Genomic DNA, 20,684 nt, shown 5'->3' on the forward strand with positions numbered 1-20,684 from the left:
AGAGAAGGCATGGCAGCGGGAGTGTGAAGGGGAAGAGAAGGCATGGCAACGGGAGTGTGAAGGGGAAGAGAAGGCATGGCAGCGGGAGTGTGAAGCAGCAGCTCCCACCATGTCTACACTGGGGAACCAGAGAGAGAGGAATGCTGGTGTTCATCTTGTCTTTTTCCTGGTCTGGTACCCCAGCTCATGTAGATGCTGTCTGTATTTAGGTGTCTTCCTACCTCACGTAACTCAGTCTAGAAACTCCCTCTCAGGTGTGCATAGATTTTGTCCCCTGGTTGATTATAGATCTTGCCAACTTGATAGTTTTAGCGTCACAGTGACTGTGAGCATGAGAGGGGTTTGCCATGATGAGTATGAGTGCATCCGTGGTGTGAGAAGTACTGTAAATGACAGTGCGTATAAGCGTGAATTGGTGCACTCGCCTGTGTGTGGGGGTTGGTGAATGTGTGTTCATGAGTGTGTTGTTTGGTGAGTCTGTTGGAAACAGGCTAAGAGTTAGCATGAGCGAGTGAGATAGCATAGGAGCTGAGGCATACATCCATGTTGCCTGGACCCTGGCACGGGTGTGGGGTGTTGTGTGTCGGCTCACTGGGTGCTCTTCCTGCTCTGCTGGCTTGTTTTTTCTTTTTCCATCTCTTTTGATGTGGTGTATTTGTGTGTATGCATGTTTTATATGTGTGAGTACACGTGCCTAGGTTGTTGGTGGAAATCCTCTATTTCGTCTCCATTTTATTCCTGGATAGTGGGTCTCTTAGTCAAGCCCAGAGCTTGCCTGTATGGCTAGTCTTGCTGGACAGCTTGCTCTGGAGAATCCCTGGTCTTCCATGCTCCGAGGCTGGAATTCCAGGTCAGCCATGCTCAGGCAGCATTTCCGTAGATTCTGGGCATGTGAACTTCTGTCCCCCACTCTTGAGCAGCAAGTGCTGCCACCACTGGCCGTCCCTAGCCCTTCTGCTGGCCCTCTTGCACCTCCCCGAATGAGGCTAAAGTGGACTTAGGGGCTCGGAGGCCCTAAATGTACACCCACTTGTTCTTGGATCATCCTGGACTCTGCACAACTGGGTGCAGGATCGGGTGACAAGATAAAACTGAGGAGAGGTCTTGGCAGACACTTCTTCTGTAGGATATCCAGTTTGGGGGGATAGAGGTGTGACCTGTGGGCATCTACTATCTAAGACTTGGCCAGTGAGACTGTGCATTTGGAATATAGGCTATGAGAATCCGAGTCAGAGTGGAGTACAATACAAAGCCCGAAGTAGGCAGGATGGAGAAGACAGAGAACCTGTAGAGTGGGATAGTTGCTGGTCTGTGTCCCATGCTGGGGGTGGGGGGCACTGTGGTATTGAGCTCTGATGAGCAGACTCCTGGAGGGAGGGGCAGGGCTTGTTGGTAGTAAGGTAGAAATCACCTAATATAAAAGAACCACTGCCACCCCACTACTGGTGCTCTTGTGGCCTTGTGACCCCCAGAGCTAATGGCCAAAGTGCCCGGGGTGGCCCAGCCTGGAGTAGCTGGGGCAGGTTGCGGAGAAGAACAGCTGATCACTTCTCTCTGGTGGCTCTTGGGCAGTGCAGAACTGGCAGTTAAGACTCCTTGTAGGCCCTTCCTCATCTGTGACTCAAAAATCCCCTCCCCCCTCCTAGCGCAGTCCCTGAGGCCCATGCCATCACCCACACAGACAGAGAGGATAATTAGGCGCACTCAGAGGGCTACTTGCCAGGTTCCCAGGGCAGGTGACGTAGGACGGAGCCAAGCTCTGGTCTCTGTGACAGGCATGTAAACAACACGCTCTGGCTGGCTCAACGGTGTCTGTGGGATGGGTGGGTGGCGCTCCACATTCAGCTTGGAGCTGGCGGGTAAGGACGGTGAAGTCATTTTAGGAGCCATCACCCATGTGCAGTGGATGGACAGCAGGACTGGAGCGTGGTCAGGCAGCCACGCAGTCAGGTGATTGGCTGAGAGGCTAGGCTGCTTGCTGCTGGCACACAGGCCCTCTTCTGCTTGTATGAACGGTGACAGGGATAGCCTGGTTGGCTAGGGAAGACAGAGGCTTTGTCAATAACTTCTTGTGTTTTTAAAATTACATCGTGAGTGTGTGTGTGTGTGTGTGTGTGTGTGTGTGTGTGTGTACACATGCCACAATACACATGCTGTGGTGGTCAGAGGACAGCCTGCTGGAGTCCAGTCTCTCCTTCCACCACGTGGATCCTGGAGATTGAACTCAGGGTTTCAGGAGGGAGCCACCTCCCCAGGAAAGCTCCTGATTCTGCCACTGAGGAGCTGGGTAGAGCTAGAGGCCTTTGAGGCTGGGTCCAGCCTGCAAGTGGACTCAGGATGGAAGGCCTGGAGTGAGAGGAGAGGCTAGAGGCCTCAGGAGCCAGGCTGTCAGGGTGTGTGCCTCTTCCATGTATGCGCAAACTGGGATCTCATCGAAGGGACACCTATGTCAAGTCCCAAATATTTGCGAAGGACGCAGGGACGTCTCTTACACCTGTGAAGTCTGCGGTGGACACTTACAGGAGGATTCATTGCCTTCTTTCCCCAAACACAACAGGACACCATGGCGAGGGGTGGTGGGCCACTTTTCTCAAAGTTTGGAGAGACCAGTGGTTGTCATTGCCTCTCGTTCTTTTATATTATTTTGGAAGAGTCTCATGTAACCCAGGCTGGCCTCAAATTCACTATATAGCTGAGGATGACCTTGATCTACAGGTCCTTCTGCCTCGACCTCCCCACCCTCGGGTCACAAGCATGTGCATCATGTCTGGTTTATGCATGCTGGGGATTGAATTTGGGGCTTTGTGCATGCTAGAGGAGCACTCTGTTAACTGAGCCACATCCCTAGCCCCTGATATATGAATACTGCAAAGGCTAGACAGTGGGGCTGCTTCATTTGCAGCTTGTTCCTGGTTGGAAACCACAGGGTTGGACCAAGAGGTTGCAAGGCCCCCCCATGGAGAAGGGATAGGTGTGTCTCAGTGTGCAACAGAAGCTGAGATGTGGCAGCCATTGCCAGGGGGGTCTGTGCCTACTGCGTCTTCATTTTCCCTAACCTACAAGAGGATATGGACCCTCGTGGTTTAATAATAGTCTCAGGTGGCATTCACTGAGGGCTTTCTCTACTCGGCACACCATATCCATTGTCCATGATACTCTTTAGAAAGGGCATCTCAGCCACACTAATCCCTAGCTTGGGCTAAGGATGTGTTAACAACTTGAGCTGGGGCTGTATTCATAGCAAAGTTGTTGGAGTGTTTGCTTAGCATGCTAGAAGCCCTAGGTTTTGGGGGACTGTAGAGTTGGCTCAGTGGTTAAGAGTAATGCCTCTCTTCCAAAGGTCCTGAGTTTAATTCTCAGCAACTACATGGTGCCTCACAATCATCTGTAATGAGATCTGGTCCCCTCTTCAGGAAGAGACCTGGTCAGTTGTCCTTATCAACTTAGACCAACAGAACTGCCATATACAGACTGCCATCCACCATATACAGACTGCCCATCTGCCATATACGGACTGCCCATCTGCCATATACGGACTGCCCATCTGCCATATACGGACTGCCCATCTGCCATATACGGACTGCCCATCCGCCATATACAGACTGCCACCTGCCATACGCGGACTGCCACCCGCCATACACGGACTGCCATCCGCCATACACGGACTGCCCATCCACCATACATGGACTGCCCATCCGCCATACACGGACTGCCCATTTATGCTTCAGCATTGCCGGGGCATAGATTTCATTTTTTTTCCATTTTTATGACTTAAACTGGATGTGGTAGTGCGTGCCTGTTATCCCAGCACTCTGGAAGTGGAGGCAGGAGGATCAGAAGTTCAAGGTCTTCCTTGGCTACACAGCAAATTTGAGGATCCTTTCTCAGAAGGAGGTGGGGGGAAAAGGAAGAAAAAAAAGCTTGCCCTAGGGCACACAGCAGATCAAAAGTGGAGCCAAAGTTAACCTGGCTCAGACAGCCTAGACTCCCAAGCCTGCTCCTAATCGCTGTGCCTCTGTCAGGACTGGCTGCCCAGGTCTGCTTTCTTCTTCAAATCTAGGGAGGAGGAGGAGGAGGAGGTTGGAACTCTCTAGGCTCATCAGCTCGTGTGTGTGTGTGTGTGTGTGTGTGCGCGTGCTCATGCATGGTGCGTGCTCATGCATGTCTGTGTATGTGTGTCATTGGTGTTTATGTTTATGTAAACGGGAGAGAAAGCAGCTTGTTCATCCTCTGCAGCATAGACATCACTCATGGTAAAGGAATGTGGGCTCCCTGCAGGTTGGCTCTTGGTAAGAGCAACTGGTCAGGCTACTGGCCTCTCAGTTTCCAGAAGGCATGGGTCCCTCAGCTCTTACTTGGTGGTTCTTTTTGGAAAGGGAAGCATAATGTGAATAGGAAGGAGCGCGCTCGCGCGCACACGCGCGCGCGCACACACACACACACACACACACACACAGAGTTTTGATGCCGGGAAGTGACTCTGAATACATGTGGAGCCAAGAAGGTGTGTGCAGTAGCTGACCCTAGCTTGGATGGCTCCTCTCTCCTTCCTGTTGAACACACAGTGACCTTCTCAGAAATTCTCCAGGGAAGTTCTGTGACTGCAAGGGATAAAATGCAGGAAGGAGGGAGGGGAAGATAGAAGGGAATGAGAAAAAGACAGAGGTGGGAGGAGAAGGCGGGGAAAGGAACGGCGGCTTGAAGGCCCGCCCATTTTGGAGGAGCCTCCCTACTTACCCATAAAACCTTGCATGCCTTTATTTTTTTATTTATTTATTTATTTTTTGCATTTTTTTCGGTACTTTTTTCTTTCTTTTTTTTTTTCCTTGCATGCCTTTAAAAACAAGCAAATAAAAAAGGCCCAGCAGCTTGTAGAGTCAGATCTCTTTCCAGCACCCACCTTAAATGAGTGGCAAAGCCAAGTCCAGGCCCTTCATCTGCCTGGCCCCAGATATCTGTACCTCCTGTCCCAGGAGGAGGATACCCTTCCCCGGCCCAGGCCTCCCGTTATCTTCTCTGATTGTCCTTCTCGGGTGAGACATTTCCCTCCATCACATTTGATACTTCCCAGGGTTTAGAAACTGAGGCCAGGAATCTGCTTGGCTAGCTAGAGGAAGAAGGTACAGGGTGGGTGTGTAAAGCCCCAGGAGCAGCTGTTGTAAGACAGTGCAGGCCCAGACTCTGTCAACTACATTTGATTACGTCATCGCTTGTTTAGTGTCCTGCTGTGGCTACCAGGATCTTCAGCCTGAGTGTGCCTGCGTCCCACATTCCCATGGAGACCAGAAGAGGAAGTTTAAGTCTCCTGTCATGGGTGCTGGGAATGGAACCCAGGTCCTCTGCAAGAACAGCAAGTTCTCTTAACAACTGAGCCATCTCTCCGGGCCCACCCCACAGGACCTTCAGCATTCACACTAGACTTAACCCTCTTCTCACTGCCTGGGCCCTGCCCACCGTCTCTCCTCCGGGTCATGTCACTAGCATTGTTACAGGTGTAGATCAGGGTCCAAAGGGCATCTGCCAGACTTTCCTGCCTCTTGTGCCCTACCCAAGGAATTGGACCCGGGATGCGTGGGTAGTGGTTGAAACAGAGACAGCTTACTGGGGAGAGCTCTTCCAGGCAAGGAAGTGAAAAGTTAGAGGCCAGGTGGTGCCCGTCACTGTGGATGTGACCACATACAGATCCCTGACATGGTTCTCACCCTCTCCCCTCAGTGGTGCCCGTCACTGTGGATGTGACCGTATACAGATCCCTGACATGGTTCTCACCCTCTCCCCTCAGTGGTGCCCGTCACTGTGGATGTGACCGTATACAGATCTCTCCACCTTGGGTACCATACTTTCTGCCTCTTACACTTGGCCTTGGCCATGGGGAGGGCGATCTTTTCAATGCTGACTTTCTTGTGTATGTGATTATGGATCCACATGGGCCCACATATGAGCATGTGTGTTTCAGGGACAGAGAGGACCTTCTCTGGTATTGTTACTGGGGACATCTCTACCTGGTTTTTGTGAAAGGGTCTCTCGGTGGCACGGAACTCCTAGATTTGGCCAAGCTGCTTGGCCAGCCCGCCCTGAGTATTCTCCTGTATACCTCCATGCCTGGTTGTCTTTACAGTGGATTTTGGGGATTGAACTCAGGTCCTTACATTTGGAAGGCAAGAGCTTTCCTGGTTGAGCCACCCCCAGCCCCTGACTGTGGCTCTTTTGTGTTCTCCAGAATCATATGGGTTTCCCATGCCTGGCAGAATGAGTCCCATTGGTGGGAGACTAAAGGGGGCAGCTTTCACACAGAGCCCTTGAGGGAAGAGGCCCGGCTCCCCTCCTCTGTGTGTAATCCCACCTTAGACCTCACAGTCTCCATCTGTCTGCTCTACCTTGGGTTGGGAATCCTGCTTCCCAGTGACGACTGTAGGTGACAGGCCCATGACCCCTTGTCCCGTCTGTGACTTCTTTCCGGTGTGGAGGACTCTACCTGAAACCGAGGTACCCGGCCTTGTTTACAGGCCACGCCATCCCCTGGGTGTCTCTCCTGCACATTCCTGGTCAGGGAGCCTGTCTCCCCACCTGTCTCAGAGCCCAGAGCCCAGTGAGGACTCTGAGCACGTGATCGGCTTAAACGAGCTCTCTTAGTTCACCTCTGGAAGTCTCTAGAAGGCCCATCAAACAGAGGTGCGTGACTGAGTGTGCCCCGAGAGTTTTCCAGGGCAGACAACAGAGAGTGGCTGCGACAGAGCCGCTCATTTTTGCTGAGAAGTACAGGAAAAGGCAGGGGACCAACCATTTATAGGAGGGTGTGGATGGCATCGGAGCCCATGGCGAGTGCGAGGCAGTCCATGAGTCTTTTCTACATAGAAAACTGAACTTTTCATGTGAAAGCCACATAAGTGCTGGTTCCATCCCTGGGCCATTTACTATTCTTAAATACCGAACAGCTTCACATGAGTGACTAGCATTGTAGAATTTTAGGTAGGGAGCCTGTGTTTCTGTTTTAGCCGCTGAGGTCTGCCCAGTACTTTCTGAGGTTCTGAGTAGCCAGCTAGGCAGGATTTTCCTGTGAAGGATCCATTTAGTAATTGTTAGCACTCACTGGCTTTGAGGTAGCTATTTGGGGACATGGCCTGGGACAGTCTAAGAGATGACTCAGTTTCAGAGACCTGATGGAACTGTAGCTGTGGATCGTCTTCCCAGGCCACCCAAGGCTTCAAGGCGCCTGTGTCCCCTGACAAAGAATTGGGCCCAGAGACACTTGTTAGATATAGTTTATTAAGAAAGAGAAAGCAGTTGGGCGGTGGTGGCACAAGCCTTTAATCTCAGCACGCGGGAGGCAGAGTCTCTGTGAGTTTGAGACCAGCCTGGTTTACAGAGTGAGTTCCAGGACAGGCTCCAAAGCTACAGAGAAAACCTGTCTCGAAAAACCAAAAAGAAAGAAAGGAAAAAAAAAAACAAACCAAGAGAGAGCAAGCACTTCTGAGAATGGGAGCGGGCTGGTGAACCGGGAGGGGAGTCCCAAAGAGGCAGGCCACAGATCTGTAATTGCTTACAGATCATGTATAACACCTGTTTCTCCCACAATTGTGTAGCAAGGGTTTCACCATGTAGCCCTGGCTGGCCTGGAGCCCAGAGATCTGCCTGCCTTTGCCCTCTGAGTTCTGGGAGAAAAGGTGCTCACCACCACTGCCTGGCATTAGCGATGTCTTTTCTTGAGCATGCTCCATTTGTCATGCGAAGCCCACATACGGAAGGACTGCCAGTGGCTCCTTGCCGCCCATCTTCCTTCATATGTTAATCAGTTTATTATTACATATAGTGTGTGTTGTGGGCGCACGTGCTGTGCATTTGTAGAAGTCAACAGATAACTTTCAGGAGTCCTTTGTCTCTATTTATCATCTGAGTCTCAGGTGTCACACTTGGGTCATCAGCTTAGCGGCAAGTGCCTCTACCCCGAGTCACCTCACCAGACTTCCTATGCTAATCTTGATGTAGCTTTCTTTCTTCAGTCCCTGTTTCTGTCACTATGGTGTCACACTGATACCCTGACGTGGGATCCATGTATTAGACGCCACCTTGGTGCCAAGTCGTGTGGTAGTGCCTGGGACTTAAGGCCCTGGGTACGAGGAGTCCAGTGAGAACTTCCAGCCTGGGTAGTAGGTGACGCGGCCTGTACGTTAAGTGTCCGGAGAGGGGTATGAGCGCAGAGGCTAGATAGGCAGGCTGGGGAGGTCATGCTTTGCTCTCCTCTGTAATTCTTTGCTGGTCTGACCTGCTCATTCTTTTTTTTTTTTTTTTTTTTTTTTTCGAGACAGGGTTTCTCTCTGGGCTTTGGAGCCTGTCCTGGAACTAGCTCTTGTAGACCAGGTTGGTCTCGAACTCACAGAGATCCGCCTGCCTCTACCTCCCAAGTGCTGGGATTAAAGGCGTGCGCCACCACCGCCCGGCTGACCTGCTCATTCTTGACTTGGTTTATTATGGAGTCTGTTCCTCCCAAGGCCTCTCCACCTAGCCGCCACCCTTTTTCCCCTTAGGAACCAGTACTGGTCTGCCGTTCTGTGCCTTTCCCCACTCAAGCTGGGACTGAATGCCTGACATAGCTGCAGGGGCTATACAGTAGGACCCAGAGTCTTGTGTCATTCCGAGTCTTGAAGCAGGTAGAACTTTCTTTCCTTGCCCTCCTGGGCAGGTGGGTGCCAGGCTGTAGCTGAGCCATGGGCTGAAGCTAGCATCCGAACGCCAGGCAGTGGGTTCCTGACTAGCTGACTTGGGATGTGACCTGTGGATGCTGAGAGGGAGGACTGAGTGTGAGGCCTGTGACATCCTGAGCATGCTGGAGGATGACCGGGCAGGGAGGTCTGGATTGGACAGGGCCCAGGCTCACCTGGAACCGCCTGGCAAGCTGGCCTTGGGCTCATGGGTTCTGCCCCATGGAGAGAGATCCCAGCCAATCAGATCCTGCCCATTTCATTACACTAAAAAGATGTTTTTTCACTTGGCAGGAGAGGGCTGTCTGACGGTTGGTGGAGCACTCAAGGAAAGCAGAGCACTAAGCCTGGCAGAGGCCATCCCTGTGCCGAGGCACTCACACTGGTGGTGCCTGTCGGGTGTGGGGAGGCCTCCAGCTTGGCAAGTCAGAGCAGCAGCCGCTCCTGAAGATGCCAGGGCCACACACCGGCAGAGCTTGGGTCTCTCTAGCCTTGAGGGGCAGAGCCCCACCCCACACCTGCAGTCAGTGCTCTCCCAACCCTGTCCTACCCCCTCCCTGTGACCTCAGGCCTGGAAGACTTGCTGGTGGGACCCTCCCTTCCCTGTATAGTAGCTGGTTCACTCACAACTCAGGTGGCTTGGATCCTGTCTGCATCCTGCCATGAGCCCAATTCCTTTTTCCACCTAATACTCTCTGGGGCCCCAGCTGGCCTGTCTCACATCAGGCCTGGGAGTTGGAAGTGGCCCTCACCCTGCCAGTCCGGACTGGGAGATGATGTGGCTGACGATTGGCTACGCTGTAAATCAGATGCTCTGTGATGTTCCTTTTGCTTTAAGCCACTGGGGGACGGGTCAGGAGAGATGGCTGGCCCTTGTCAACACCTGGCTGTAGTGCTGGAGGGGGAAGGCCAAGAGGAATTGGACCTTGGGATTGATTGTTCCATCCCAGGCCTGGTCTGCAAGAGGGAATTCATGTCTGCTACTGTAAACCTGGTTAGAAGCCCTTTAGTCGTTAGGAAGGAGGCTTAGTCAGGAACCAAGCCTGGTTCTCTGCACACCCTGGGAGGGACAAGGCGGCTGGTAACAAAGGTAGTACCTCTCCCTGTAGCTAGCTCAGAACTACTGCCTGGATGGTTCAGCCCGTTCTCAAAGGAAACCCTTGAGAATTGAGATCACTTGGGCCAAAGTGTTAGAAGTAAGACTTGACCTGGCTCTGAGCATATTCCCCAAGCTGCCCAGCCTCCATCCCTGCCCACTTTGAATGAGGACCTAGGTTTTTTTGTTAAGAGGCTGTGGTTTGAGTTCTGTTCCTTTAAGAGTGTGCAGAGCCCACTTGCTTGTCCCTGGCTCTAGAGTACCGGTAATTCCTTAGGTTTCACTGAAGAAAACTGTTTTTAATGGTTCAAAGCCCTTTGCTTTTTTATTTTATTTTATTTTTAAAGATAGGGTCTCTCCTCGGGAGGCAGAGGCAGGCGGATCTCTGTGAGTTCGAGACCAGCCTGGTCTACAGAGCTAGTTCCAGGACAGGCTCCAAAGCCACAGAGAAACCCTGTCTCAAAAAAAAAAAAAAAAAAAAAAATATAGGGTCTCTCTCTATATAACTCTGTCCATCTGGAATTCACTATGTAGACCAGACTGGTCCTTAATTCACAGAGATCCACCTGCCTCTGCCTCCCAAGTGCTGGGTTTAAAGGCGTGTACCACCGTGCGAGGCAAACCCCTTGCCTTTTAATCGATTAAGTCACCTTTTTGTCCATCATGAGCACTGCCATGTGCCCCGGAACAGCAGATGCTCCGCAGACGCGAATCAGTACTATTCACAGTGAAGCCTTGCTCTCAAGTTAGGATTAAGGGAAGGTAAGCATTCTTTTGTAAACTGGGTTTCCCTTATTACTCTAGTGTCAGTGACAGACATTACTGGTTAACTACCGCATCTTCCATGGCAGACATAATGAGTCGATGCTATTTCTCTCCCAACATGAGATCCTGGTGCTGCCCTCAACCCTGCACTTTAAAGGATGGTCAGTGGGTCGTTTAAGCTGAGACCTGCTGGCTGCTCAGTTCTTGTGGGAGCGAAGTCCTGAGGTGCTTGCTGCTTAGCTTGTCTCCAGGTGAAGGCGTCCTGCCCGGTCCTGGCATCTTTGCAGCCTGCTTCCCCTCTGAGGACTGTCCTAAGCAGTCTTTTTCTCTCCCCAGGGCAGAGGTCAGCCTTGTTTCCCCTTGCAGCTTCAGGAACACCCGCACTGCCGTAAGCCCGACATCCGGCGAGGCCTGCAGAGTGTGGTCTGATCCTCTGCTGGAAGGGATGCCAGGGAAAGACTGTGGCTCTCTGGGCATCAAGTCCCCAGGGAGGAGCGGTGAGGGTGGGGGATTGGGATCTAGCATGACTGCGCTGCCGCGCTGTATTCTCCAGCGTGTTCTCTGCATCCAGCAGAGACTGAGGCAGCTCTATCACCAGAAGGGGCCATGGTGGAGCTCTGCTGTCCAAGGTTGGACAGGGTCCCTTTCCTGTTCCTGTGGGGACTCTGCTTGCCCAGCTGGAGAGGAAGGCCCTTTGTCCCTATTTTACAGATGGGGAAATGGAGACTTGGGGCAGAAGTTGGCTTTTGTCCAAATGGAGGCTTCCTCTCTGGTGTCCACAGTCAGTGTCCTTCCTGCAGCAGCATCACCTGCTATCTCGGGTTCCATATGGGACCATGGATTAGCTACCCTTAGTGTAGGGTTCTGGGTCTTGAATTCTATGGTATTAGTAGAACAGAGAGGGTGAGTGGTCAGCATAAGGAAACACAGGAATGTCAACACTGGATCCCAGGGAATAAACCTGAGTAGAAACAGCAGTGTTTGGGATGTTTTCTCAAGCCTGAGCCAGAAGTCCTACCCATAGCCTCTGGGCAGCCCTTCTGATATTCATCTCATCTCATCTCCTGAAGAAGGTCTTTGCTTATCATCCGGCCCTTGAGGCCCAACCCCTGCCCAGCCAGTCAGTGAATTAGGGTTAATTACCACGTTTCCAAACACCAGCTCACTAGCCCAGAGGCCTTACAAATCCAAGAGCTTTTGTTCTAGGAGGAAGACATTCAAGGGGCTAGAAAGGGGCAGGTGCATTGCCTCGGGGGTGATTCCTGCTTGGCTAATGCAGCGTCATTCTGTAGCCTGTAGCGTTGGGGGCAAAGCTTGGGCCAAGGGGTGCGACGTAGAAGTGATACCCAGGAGTACCACAGGGGTGCTTTGGCTTCTGGAAGGTCCGTCTTCTCCAGAGCCAGGTGCTCCTGTGCTGCCAATCTTGACACTGTGTGACTTTTTTTTTTTTAACCTCACTATGCTGCATTGCTCCCTCGTACTCCTGCAGTGTTCATGGCTTATATCATTTCATATTAAAAGCAGGTATGGCTGGGCATGCATGCACAAAGCCCTAGGTCTGGTCCCCCACACTGCACCAGTGAGGCGTGATGGTGCACTCGGGAGGTGGAGGAAGGGGAGGATCAGAAGTTCAAAGTCATCCTGGGTTGCTTAGTGAGTTCCTGGCCCACCTGAGCTACTTGAGTCTTAAAGAAAGAAACAGAGAAGGCGATGAGATGGCTCTCACTTGCCACCTAGCCTGATGACCCGTGTTCAGTTCCTGGAGCTCACATGGTCAGAGTTGACCTCTGGCCTCTACAAATATGCACGTGTGTGTACACACACTAAATAAATAATGTAAAAAATGCCTGCAGTCAAGACAGGGTGGGCATTTATTAGCTCTTGTGTGTATATTTGCAAGGTTGGATCTGCATGTGTCTTTGCATGTATATGTGTTACATGTGCATGTAACTCCTTGTGAAAACATACATGTGGTGGGCACATGCATTTGCGCTGCTAGTGTTATTAAACTATGAGTGAATGTACGTGTATGTATGTATGACTGTATGTTTGTGCACAGCAAACATCTGTGCACCTAAATAGTGCAGTATGTGTTGCATGTGTTGTGTGATCACCTGTGTGCGTGCATTCCCATGCGCTTCATGCATGTGAGTCTGGGCATGCATGCTGCCTGCCCGAGATCAGAAGGGATGTGGTTAGCCAGGGCCTGCGGTGGCTGTGCTGGCTGGAAGATGAGGTCCTGCCTTCCTCCTGGAGGTTGATTTCACCCCAGGAAGTGCTCATGTGTGACTCACTCTCCAAAGGACTTCAAAGCAGCCAGGTGGTGGGAGGTCTCCAGGATTCCAGGCTTTAGGGTGAGTTCTCCATTCTGCTCCAATTATTGGTGTTTTCGTGCCAGTCCTGGGAGGCTCCTTAACCTGTCCTGTGCCACGGTCCTCTTTGCACCTGGTGTGATTCTCATTCGTCAGCATGCTGTAAATGAAGGGATGGAAAGCCTGGCTCTTGAAAGACACAAGTTACATCAAGTGCGTAGCTGCAGGGCCAAAGGCACCGTGCTTGTGATATGGTAATAGTCGAACTTCCTTACTGCCCTCCAAGTGTGGGGTTGGAGGTGTGGGTTCTAAGCCAAGGTGAGCTGATGTTCCATGACAAGGAGGATGCTGGTCACAGGTCCACAGCTCCCGTGACTTATCTATCTCCCCATTCATTCCTAAAGGAGACACCGTTTCCTTGATGAAGTCTGTTCTCTCTTATGACCGCGTGGGTCCTGGATATGAAGCTCAGGTCCTCAGGTTTCATAGCAAACTGATACCCACTGATCCATTTTTTTGGCCCTAATATTTAGTTAATAAAATCTTGTTTCCAGTTTAGCTTAGGAATCACTTGGAGACTGACTGTGACGGCCGAGCGCCCTGCTCACGGGCCTGCTCCTGCTTGCCAGACAGAACCTTTATATACTTTTCTTCTCTGTTCTGTTTTTCTGAGGCGGGGTAGGTATTTGCATGTGTCCCAGGCCTGCCATGAATACTTGGCCCTCTTATTTCCAGGCTCGGGCTCCATGCCTGGATTTACAGGCATGTTCTGCTAAGTCCTGTACTCAAAAAATCTTTGAAAGACGGTTGGAGAATGGGGAGATGGTATAGCTGGTAAACCGTGGCAAGCGCCTGAGTTTCCCATCTAGGCTCAGAAGCTCACCTCTGTAATCTGAAACCAGAAAGAGGATCTCTGGAGCTCACTCACCAGCTTCAGTGAGAGACCTTGTCTCAAAATCAGCAACAATAAACCATAGAAAGTGATTGAAGAAAACATCCAGTGGTGACCTGTGGCCTCCACATGAACCCCACCCCCAACACATGTGAATACACACAAACACGTACACTGTGTTTTCTTTGTGGGTTCTCCAGTCATATGTATGGATGAGAGACCCCTTGGAAAGCCTGGGAAAGCAAAGCCCCATAGGTCCTGAGACCTGGGTGCAATCGTTAATGGAAAGGGGATCCTCAGCAGCCCCGGCCCAGGTTCCCCTTGGTGTCGCAGATTCCTGTGGAATGTGCCTGCATATCTACAGCTGTCAAAGAAAGTGGAGGTTGACTCTCCTCCCCTGGGGTGTCCTGTGGCTCTCAGACCCTCCTGTGAAGAAGCATTAGCAGCCTGTGGGAATCAGCCCACCTAGTCCAGCCGCCCAGCCACCATCTGGGAAGCCAAGCACAGACTCCTCCCTTCTATTCCCAGGAGGCAGTGGTGGGTTGGGGTGGGGAGGGCAGGGGTGAAAACACAGGTGCAGCAGACTGACTGCCCCTGGGGAGTGAAGATATCTGCTTGGGCCCAGAGTGCCTGGTGTTTCCTCAGAAATTGAGCTAATCTCACTAATTCTGAATTATGATGTCTTGGCTCTGTCCACTGCTTTCCTCTCCTGTGGCCGAGGTAAGGGGGGGGGAGAGTTGGATTGTAGGGTGAGGCAGGGACCTTGTGGGTCCTGCCTGGGCTGTTCTCTCCCCCGCTTCCCTGGGACACCTGAATCCCAGCTGATTCTGTGTGGACAGCCTGCGTGTTGAAGTTCTGAAACTTCAGTGCTCATACCTGATGGGTCTTTTCTTGGGGTGACTGTCCCCCCAGGGCTTCTAGGTGGCAGAGGACCAGACTGGAGACCTGCTCCAATGAATCCACCAGTGAAGGAGGGGGAGAAACCAGGAGATCTGGGCCATTTTTGGAAAAGGTTGTAGTCTGCTTCTTCCTAGACTTCAGGCTCTCTCTTCCTTTTTCCAAGCCAGGCAGTCCCCTACTCCTGGCTACTCATCATTGCTGGGATTTTTTTTTTTTTTTAAATCCAGGTTAATGAAAATGCTGTGCTGTGGTCCCCGTGTCCATTCAGCGGGCAGACCGGTCGATTCTCAGGATGAACTAAGTTCTTTCTCCTGGTGTGAACTTGGCTGCCATGGGCCTTGTGGTGTGGCCCCGGTTGGCATTGTCTGACTGGGTTTGGGTGCGATGTTATGGCTGACGGTCTTTGTCATTTCCTCCAGGGTCTGCCACCCACGAGTATGAGCCGCTGAGATGGAGACATCTGTCCCAGCCCCTGCAGTGGAGAAGAAAGAAGCCAAGAGCGGACTCTTGGAGGACAGCAGCTTCCCGGGTCCAGGGAAAAAGGCCTGTCCCCTAGCAGCGGCGGCAGCGGCGGCAGCTGTAGCCGCCCAAGGAGGTATACTTTCTGTTTTGCACGCTTGGAGAACAGCAGGAGTGTTTTTCACGAGGTCATTAGGATTTAATGAGTGTGCTGGCCCCTATCATCTGGGAGGCATGCTGGGTTTATGGAGGGCAGCGCCCCTGCCCCGGGATTCCCGGTCCCCAGGAAGGTCACTTGCAGCTTTCTTTGGAGAACTGGCTATCCCAGACCCTGTGGCTGGGCCAGAGCAGGGGGAGGAGGAAGGGAGGGGAGTCATTCTGGGCAGCTGGTTGGCCACCCTGGGGCGTGTTCAGCTGGCACCCGGGAGATGTATCCTGAGAGCTTCTTGCCCGCCGAGGACTATTTCAGAAAGTAATTGTCTGCCAATGCCTGCTGGCTTAATTAGAGGGTCAGGTATGGAATTTACTATCTTAGGTGGATTTCTGGCCAACTTAATTACCACAGAAGGGACTCCACGAGCCGCACTCTCTCATCTCACTGTCCCCGAGAGAGATGTTCTCCGGTTTCCACGGTCTGTGCCAGCGTCCCAGTTGGGGAGTTTGGCGGGAAGGTGAGGCCGCCCGCCCCTTGCCACCGGACTGTCCATCTGGAGGCCACACAACCATTCTGCCTCAAACTGAAGAAACTGAGATTTTTTTTGTCTTTTCCTTTTTATTCAAACCCATTTAGTTGTGGCCTGATGCTTTCTCGACGGGGTCAAATACACGAGGGGCCTTGTTCAGGGGTAGGGCGGCCTTTGTTTCTCTCCAGGTCTGAGTCAATGCTGCAGCTACAGTCCCTGGAGTGTGCTGGGTGTAACTGCCGGGACCAGAACTCAGTAAAATGGAGCTGCCCTTGAGTTAGGCCTCTAAGGACTAACTCAGTGGAGTAGAGACCTGGCCTTGTTGCTTTCATCTCCTGGGTTAGCTACCCAGCCAGCGACAGTCCCTCGGATTTTCTCCCTGCCCATTCTTGAAGAGTTCTAGGAGCTAGCTTCCCGTCGCTCCCTCTTGTCCTGAGGGATCTGCCTTGACTTGGCCTTCCTCTCTCAAGCTAGCAGAGCCCTTCGTTCCCTGCCCTGGCATACCAATGGAGAACAGACTTAGGCAGTAATTAGATAGTAATTAGGACATAATTGTGGGGAGAGAGCCCCTGTGGCATCAGACCCAGCTGTCACTGAGGCCAGTGACGGCAAACGCTTGCGGGATTTTCTACGGGGAAAGGGGGCAGAGTATGGAGCACAGCCACTCCAGAGGAGCGCCAGCCCCTCACTGTTCGCTCTGTGTCCTCTCAGTACCCTTCCTAGGGGAGCTTGACTGGTGAGGTCAGCGGGGCACGTATTTGGTGCACAGGAACAGGTGGCTTGTCTCAGTCCAGGCACATGCACTGAGGAGCCACGGGGAGACTGGGGTAACCTCCGTTGAAGCATGCTGTACCTGCTCCCCGAACTGTTTGACTGGAAGGGTGTGCTGGAGTCTGGGTAGGGTGGCTGTGCCTGCATGGGAGCAGGGGATACAGTGGAATCTGTCTTAACTAAAGGTGGGTTAAAGGGGAGGGGTAGGGAAGCCCAGTGATAAAACCCAAAGAACACTCCTGGGACTTGGCTTTCTTTGTCATGAGGGGACCCCACAGATGTTAACTGCAGTCCTTAAGATTTCAGGATCAGGGTGGCAAGATGCCTTTCTGGGTAAAAGTGCTGACTGCTAACCCTGCCAACCCAAATCTCATCCCTAGGACCCACATGGTGGAAGGTGAGAGCCAACTCCTGTAGGTTGCTCTCTGACCCCCACGTATGCACCGCTGTATCCATGTGTCCCGTTAAATAAATACATATAATTAAAGCTTAAAAGTATTTCAAGAGCCCACTCTTGCTTGAATTCTCTGTGACAGAACAGAGGTACTAAGTTTCAATGTGGGACCCAGTGGAAGGGTGGTCAGGATATCTTCAAACGTAAATGGTAAATGGGGAAATGTATGATCCATAAAGAGCGGGGCTGTGGAGGGTGGCTGCTGGGAGCCAGCCACTTTTGCCTAGCCTCTGAGGAGTTTGGTTCTCAACCTGCGACCATATGCTCCTGTGTGTGTCAGTGATGAGAATACACAGGGCACAGGCGCTGTAGGTATATGCTGAGCTGAAGACGTGGTTGTGCGTCTGTTGAGGGCTTCAGGTACAGGATATACTGGAGGTCTCTGTGGGGCCACCGTGTCTCCTGGACTGAAGATGTATATATAATAATGGGGCTGCAGGGGCATGCTAGACTGTTAGTGTGTATGTTCTTACTGCAGGTCCATGCTGAGCTGCAGGTGCATGCCTAATGGTGTCTGGGGGCTGTAAGTGTGTGTATGTAGCTGCAGATGCGTGCTGGGCTTCAGGTGATGAGCCTACGGGTGCACAGTATACATCCAGGGAGCCTGTCACTGATCCCTGAAGGCCCCTTTTGCTGTGTTGTTTCTAGACATCTTGATGTAAGACAGACAGGGTGGAAAGGTGGCAGAGCCGATTCCCAGAGTGTGCAGACAGTTGTTTGTATGAGACATTGCTTACATGGTTCGCATCAGGATATAGAACCATCTGGCAGGAAGGAATGGTTTCCATGGGCCCAGCATATCCTGGCTCCTACACATCTGAGGGGGGCTAGGATAGATTGGTTCTGCCTTCAGACATGGGCAGTTCACCTGAAGGACCTGGTCCTACGCCCTTTCAGTGACTATATGGAGGTGCTGGATGCATCTTGGATTCTGGGCGTCACACATGGAAAGTTCTGGGTTCTATGTCATTATTAGGAAAAAAATCTATACATGTTCTCCAAATATTTTCAGTATCTTCAGGATATTATATCTGCAAGGTGTGAGCCCTCAGATACAGAGAGCTGAGCTCCGCTTGCTTTTGGATCATTTCTTTAGACTGTGAGGGTAAGACTGGAGCTGTAACTCTACCCTTGCTATACCCGAGTGCCAGCCTTGAAAGGGTCTCCTGTGTATTCCCGGGTCTCAGTGTCCTTCTCCGACCCAGGACTGGCAGCTCTTGATCGCTGACAGAGAGCTGATGTATGGGGTGTGCCATGGCACATCGGTGAAGTCCCTGGAGCCAGTGGCCTCTCATTCAACTTCTAATGGAGTCCCGAGGCTGAGGACTGGGGGCGTTCCTAAAGTGTGTGTCAGAAGCACCTCTCAGGGCTGAGGAGATAGCGCAATTGGTAAAATGTCCAAGCCTGAAAAGCTGACTTTCACCCCAAGAACCTATGTGAAAATGCCTGGAGTCATGGTGTGTGCTTGTAATCCCATTGCTAGATGTGGGTCCCTGGAGTTTGACTGCCAGCCAGGCTAGTTCAGTGAGTTCCAGGTACACACGCGCGCGCGCACACACAGCTTTTCAGAAGCAGAGCAGGGCCTGGTGGGTGGATCAGTCAGGTTGCACTGCACTCAGCCTGGGAAAGGCTGGCTGCAGGATGGGCGGGAGGCTTCCCAGGAGCCCAGGCAGAAGCCTCACTGGGTGGCTCTTTCACAGGCTCTTCAGCTGTTGAGCTAACACTCTGGAGGCCATAAATCTTTAAAAATACATTTTGGCCCAGGGTCCCCCCCCACCCTCTAATTTTTAAAATGGTGTAATTTGCAAAGCAATTTAAGTCAGATGTTTCTCGTTGCTTTCCACCGAATCTGTCCAAATGCTGTCGTATTTTCCTCGTCTGCCACGGATTCTTTTCCAAAAATATTTCTGAACTGCTTTGTGTGCTTCCATGGGACTGGACCATTCTAGAAGCCTCGGGGACAGACTTGTAACTTGGAGCTGGGGCCTAACTTCAGGTGCCGAAATCAAGCACCCAGTCCAGTTTCAGGAACCCTGGGGCTAATGACAGTGATGTTTACTCTGGGACAAAGCCAGGTAGCCAGCCATTGCAGTCCGTCCTCGCCCACAGCCTCAGCACCCCCTTGGAATTGGAAGTGTCTCCCCCCTTTTCCTTGGTTCTGGGAATGAACTGCTAGGCTCTTGCATGCGAAGTTCTCAGTCCACACTGAGCTGTTTCCAAGGCCCTGGAAATGATTATTCTTGTGGGTCCCACCCTAGACCTACAAAACCGAGCGTCTATGGGGTCAGCACGGCAGGCCCAGTTTAAACCAAGCTTCTGGGGAACTCTGATGCACTCATTTTCATTTCCCTCCCTGTCTGTGCCCCTCAGGTTATTCCCCCCCCCCCCCCCGTCCCCTTCCTGGCTCCCTTCTTCCTGTTCTCTTCCTCTCCTTTCTCCTTCCCATTGAGTGTGGAACCCAGGGCTTCTTATTTTAGGCTTGCTTAATATCACCAAGCAGCACCCCTGCCCTGAGACACTCTTAATGTCTGAGACTCCTATATCCTGGCTTCTCAGGGGGAAAGGAGAAGTCCTTTTTTGTGTGAGTCAGTGACCTCTCCTAGAAGAGCTGCTAATGATTCATACCTGTCCCGTGGTGCTTCATGGCAGTGCAGGGTACTGACAGCGGTGTCCATATAGTAGAGCTAGAATGCTTTGGTCTCTTGACCTCAGTTTTCTCATCTGTGAAATAGGTGTAACAGTGGTAGCTGCTCAGCAGTGCTGATGGGTGATGTCTGAGTTAGACATGGGAAAGTCTTAATAGAGGGCCGGTTAGTTTGTGTGAGGCCCGAGGGATATGTTCTGTGTTCACTACTCCTGTTCTTCTCAGAGTTCCTGACTGAGTCTGCTGACTCAGCCTGACCTAAAAGTGTTCCTTCCATTGTTCACCCTTGCCTGGGGACCCACAAGGCCCAGCAGCTCCTGTAGGAAGCCTAGTCTGGCATCCAGAGCAGCGTAGACAAGCCCTGTAAGCAGGCCTCCTGCCTCTGGCGCAGTCTTCATCACTGTATCCTGAGTAGTGCACCCAGTCCCAAGGTGGCCCAAGCTGAGAGCACTACCGTGAAGAAGTGGATTCAGGGTCTGAACTTCTTGGGTGCTTCCAATAGACCTCTCCAGTCTGTCAGTGCAGTTTCCCCGAGAAGAGAGCGGCTGGGGTATAACCGATCTGGTAGAGTGCATGCCTAGCATGCAGGAAGTCGGGTTCCAGTCCCAGCACTGCACACACCTGGAATGGTAGCCCGCGTCTGTAATCCAGATGTGGTCGGGACAGTGAGAAGTTCAAGGTCATACCAGTTTGAGGCCAGCCTGGACCAGTTTATCTGGCTTAGGCCCTGACTGGCTCTAGGTTCTGATGTTCCTGAAGACTCTGCCACCTTCCCATACCAACCACCCCTTTACCCTGTTCTCTCGCCTGGGTGGCTTTCTGGAAAGCATCTTTGAGACAGGTTGGCTTGGAGTGTGTGTGTGAGGCTTCTCTTCTGTACTGGAATGCTGATGATACCAGATGACCCCTCTCATGTCTATCAGATGGTCTGCCTGCCTGCCTGCCTGCCCGCCCATCCATCCATCCATCCATCCATCCATCCATCCATCCATCCATCCATCCATCCATC

At 52.0% G+C, this 20,684-nt stretch overlaps 1 protein-coding gene across 1 annotated transcript in view; it reads left to right on the plus strand.

Annotated features, from left to right (window-relative positions):
- Positions 1 to 20,684, plus strand: part of Gli2 (GLI family zinc finger 2) — a 227,964-nt gene that overhangs the window by 38,295 nt on the left and 168,985 nt on the right. Inside the window, exon 2 of the mRNA XM_026779596.1 lies at positions 15,084 to 15,259. Within this exon, the coding sequence (XP_026635397.1) occupies positions 15,115 to 15,259 (145 nt within the window). The 5' untranslated portion in view covers positions 15,084 to 15,114. The remainder of the gene's footprint in view (positions 1 to 15,083; positions 15,260 to 20,684) is intronic.

Source organism: Microtus ochrogaster, chromosome 6, assembly GCF_000317375.1.
Source record: "Microtus ochrogaster isolate Prairie Vole_2 chromosome 6, MicOch1.0, whole genome shotgun sequence".
NCBI lineage: Eukaryota > Metazoa > Chordata > Mammalia > Rodentia > Cricetidae > Microtus > Microtus ochrogaster.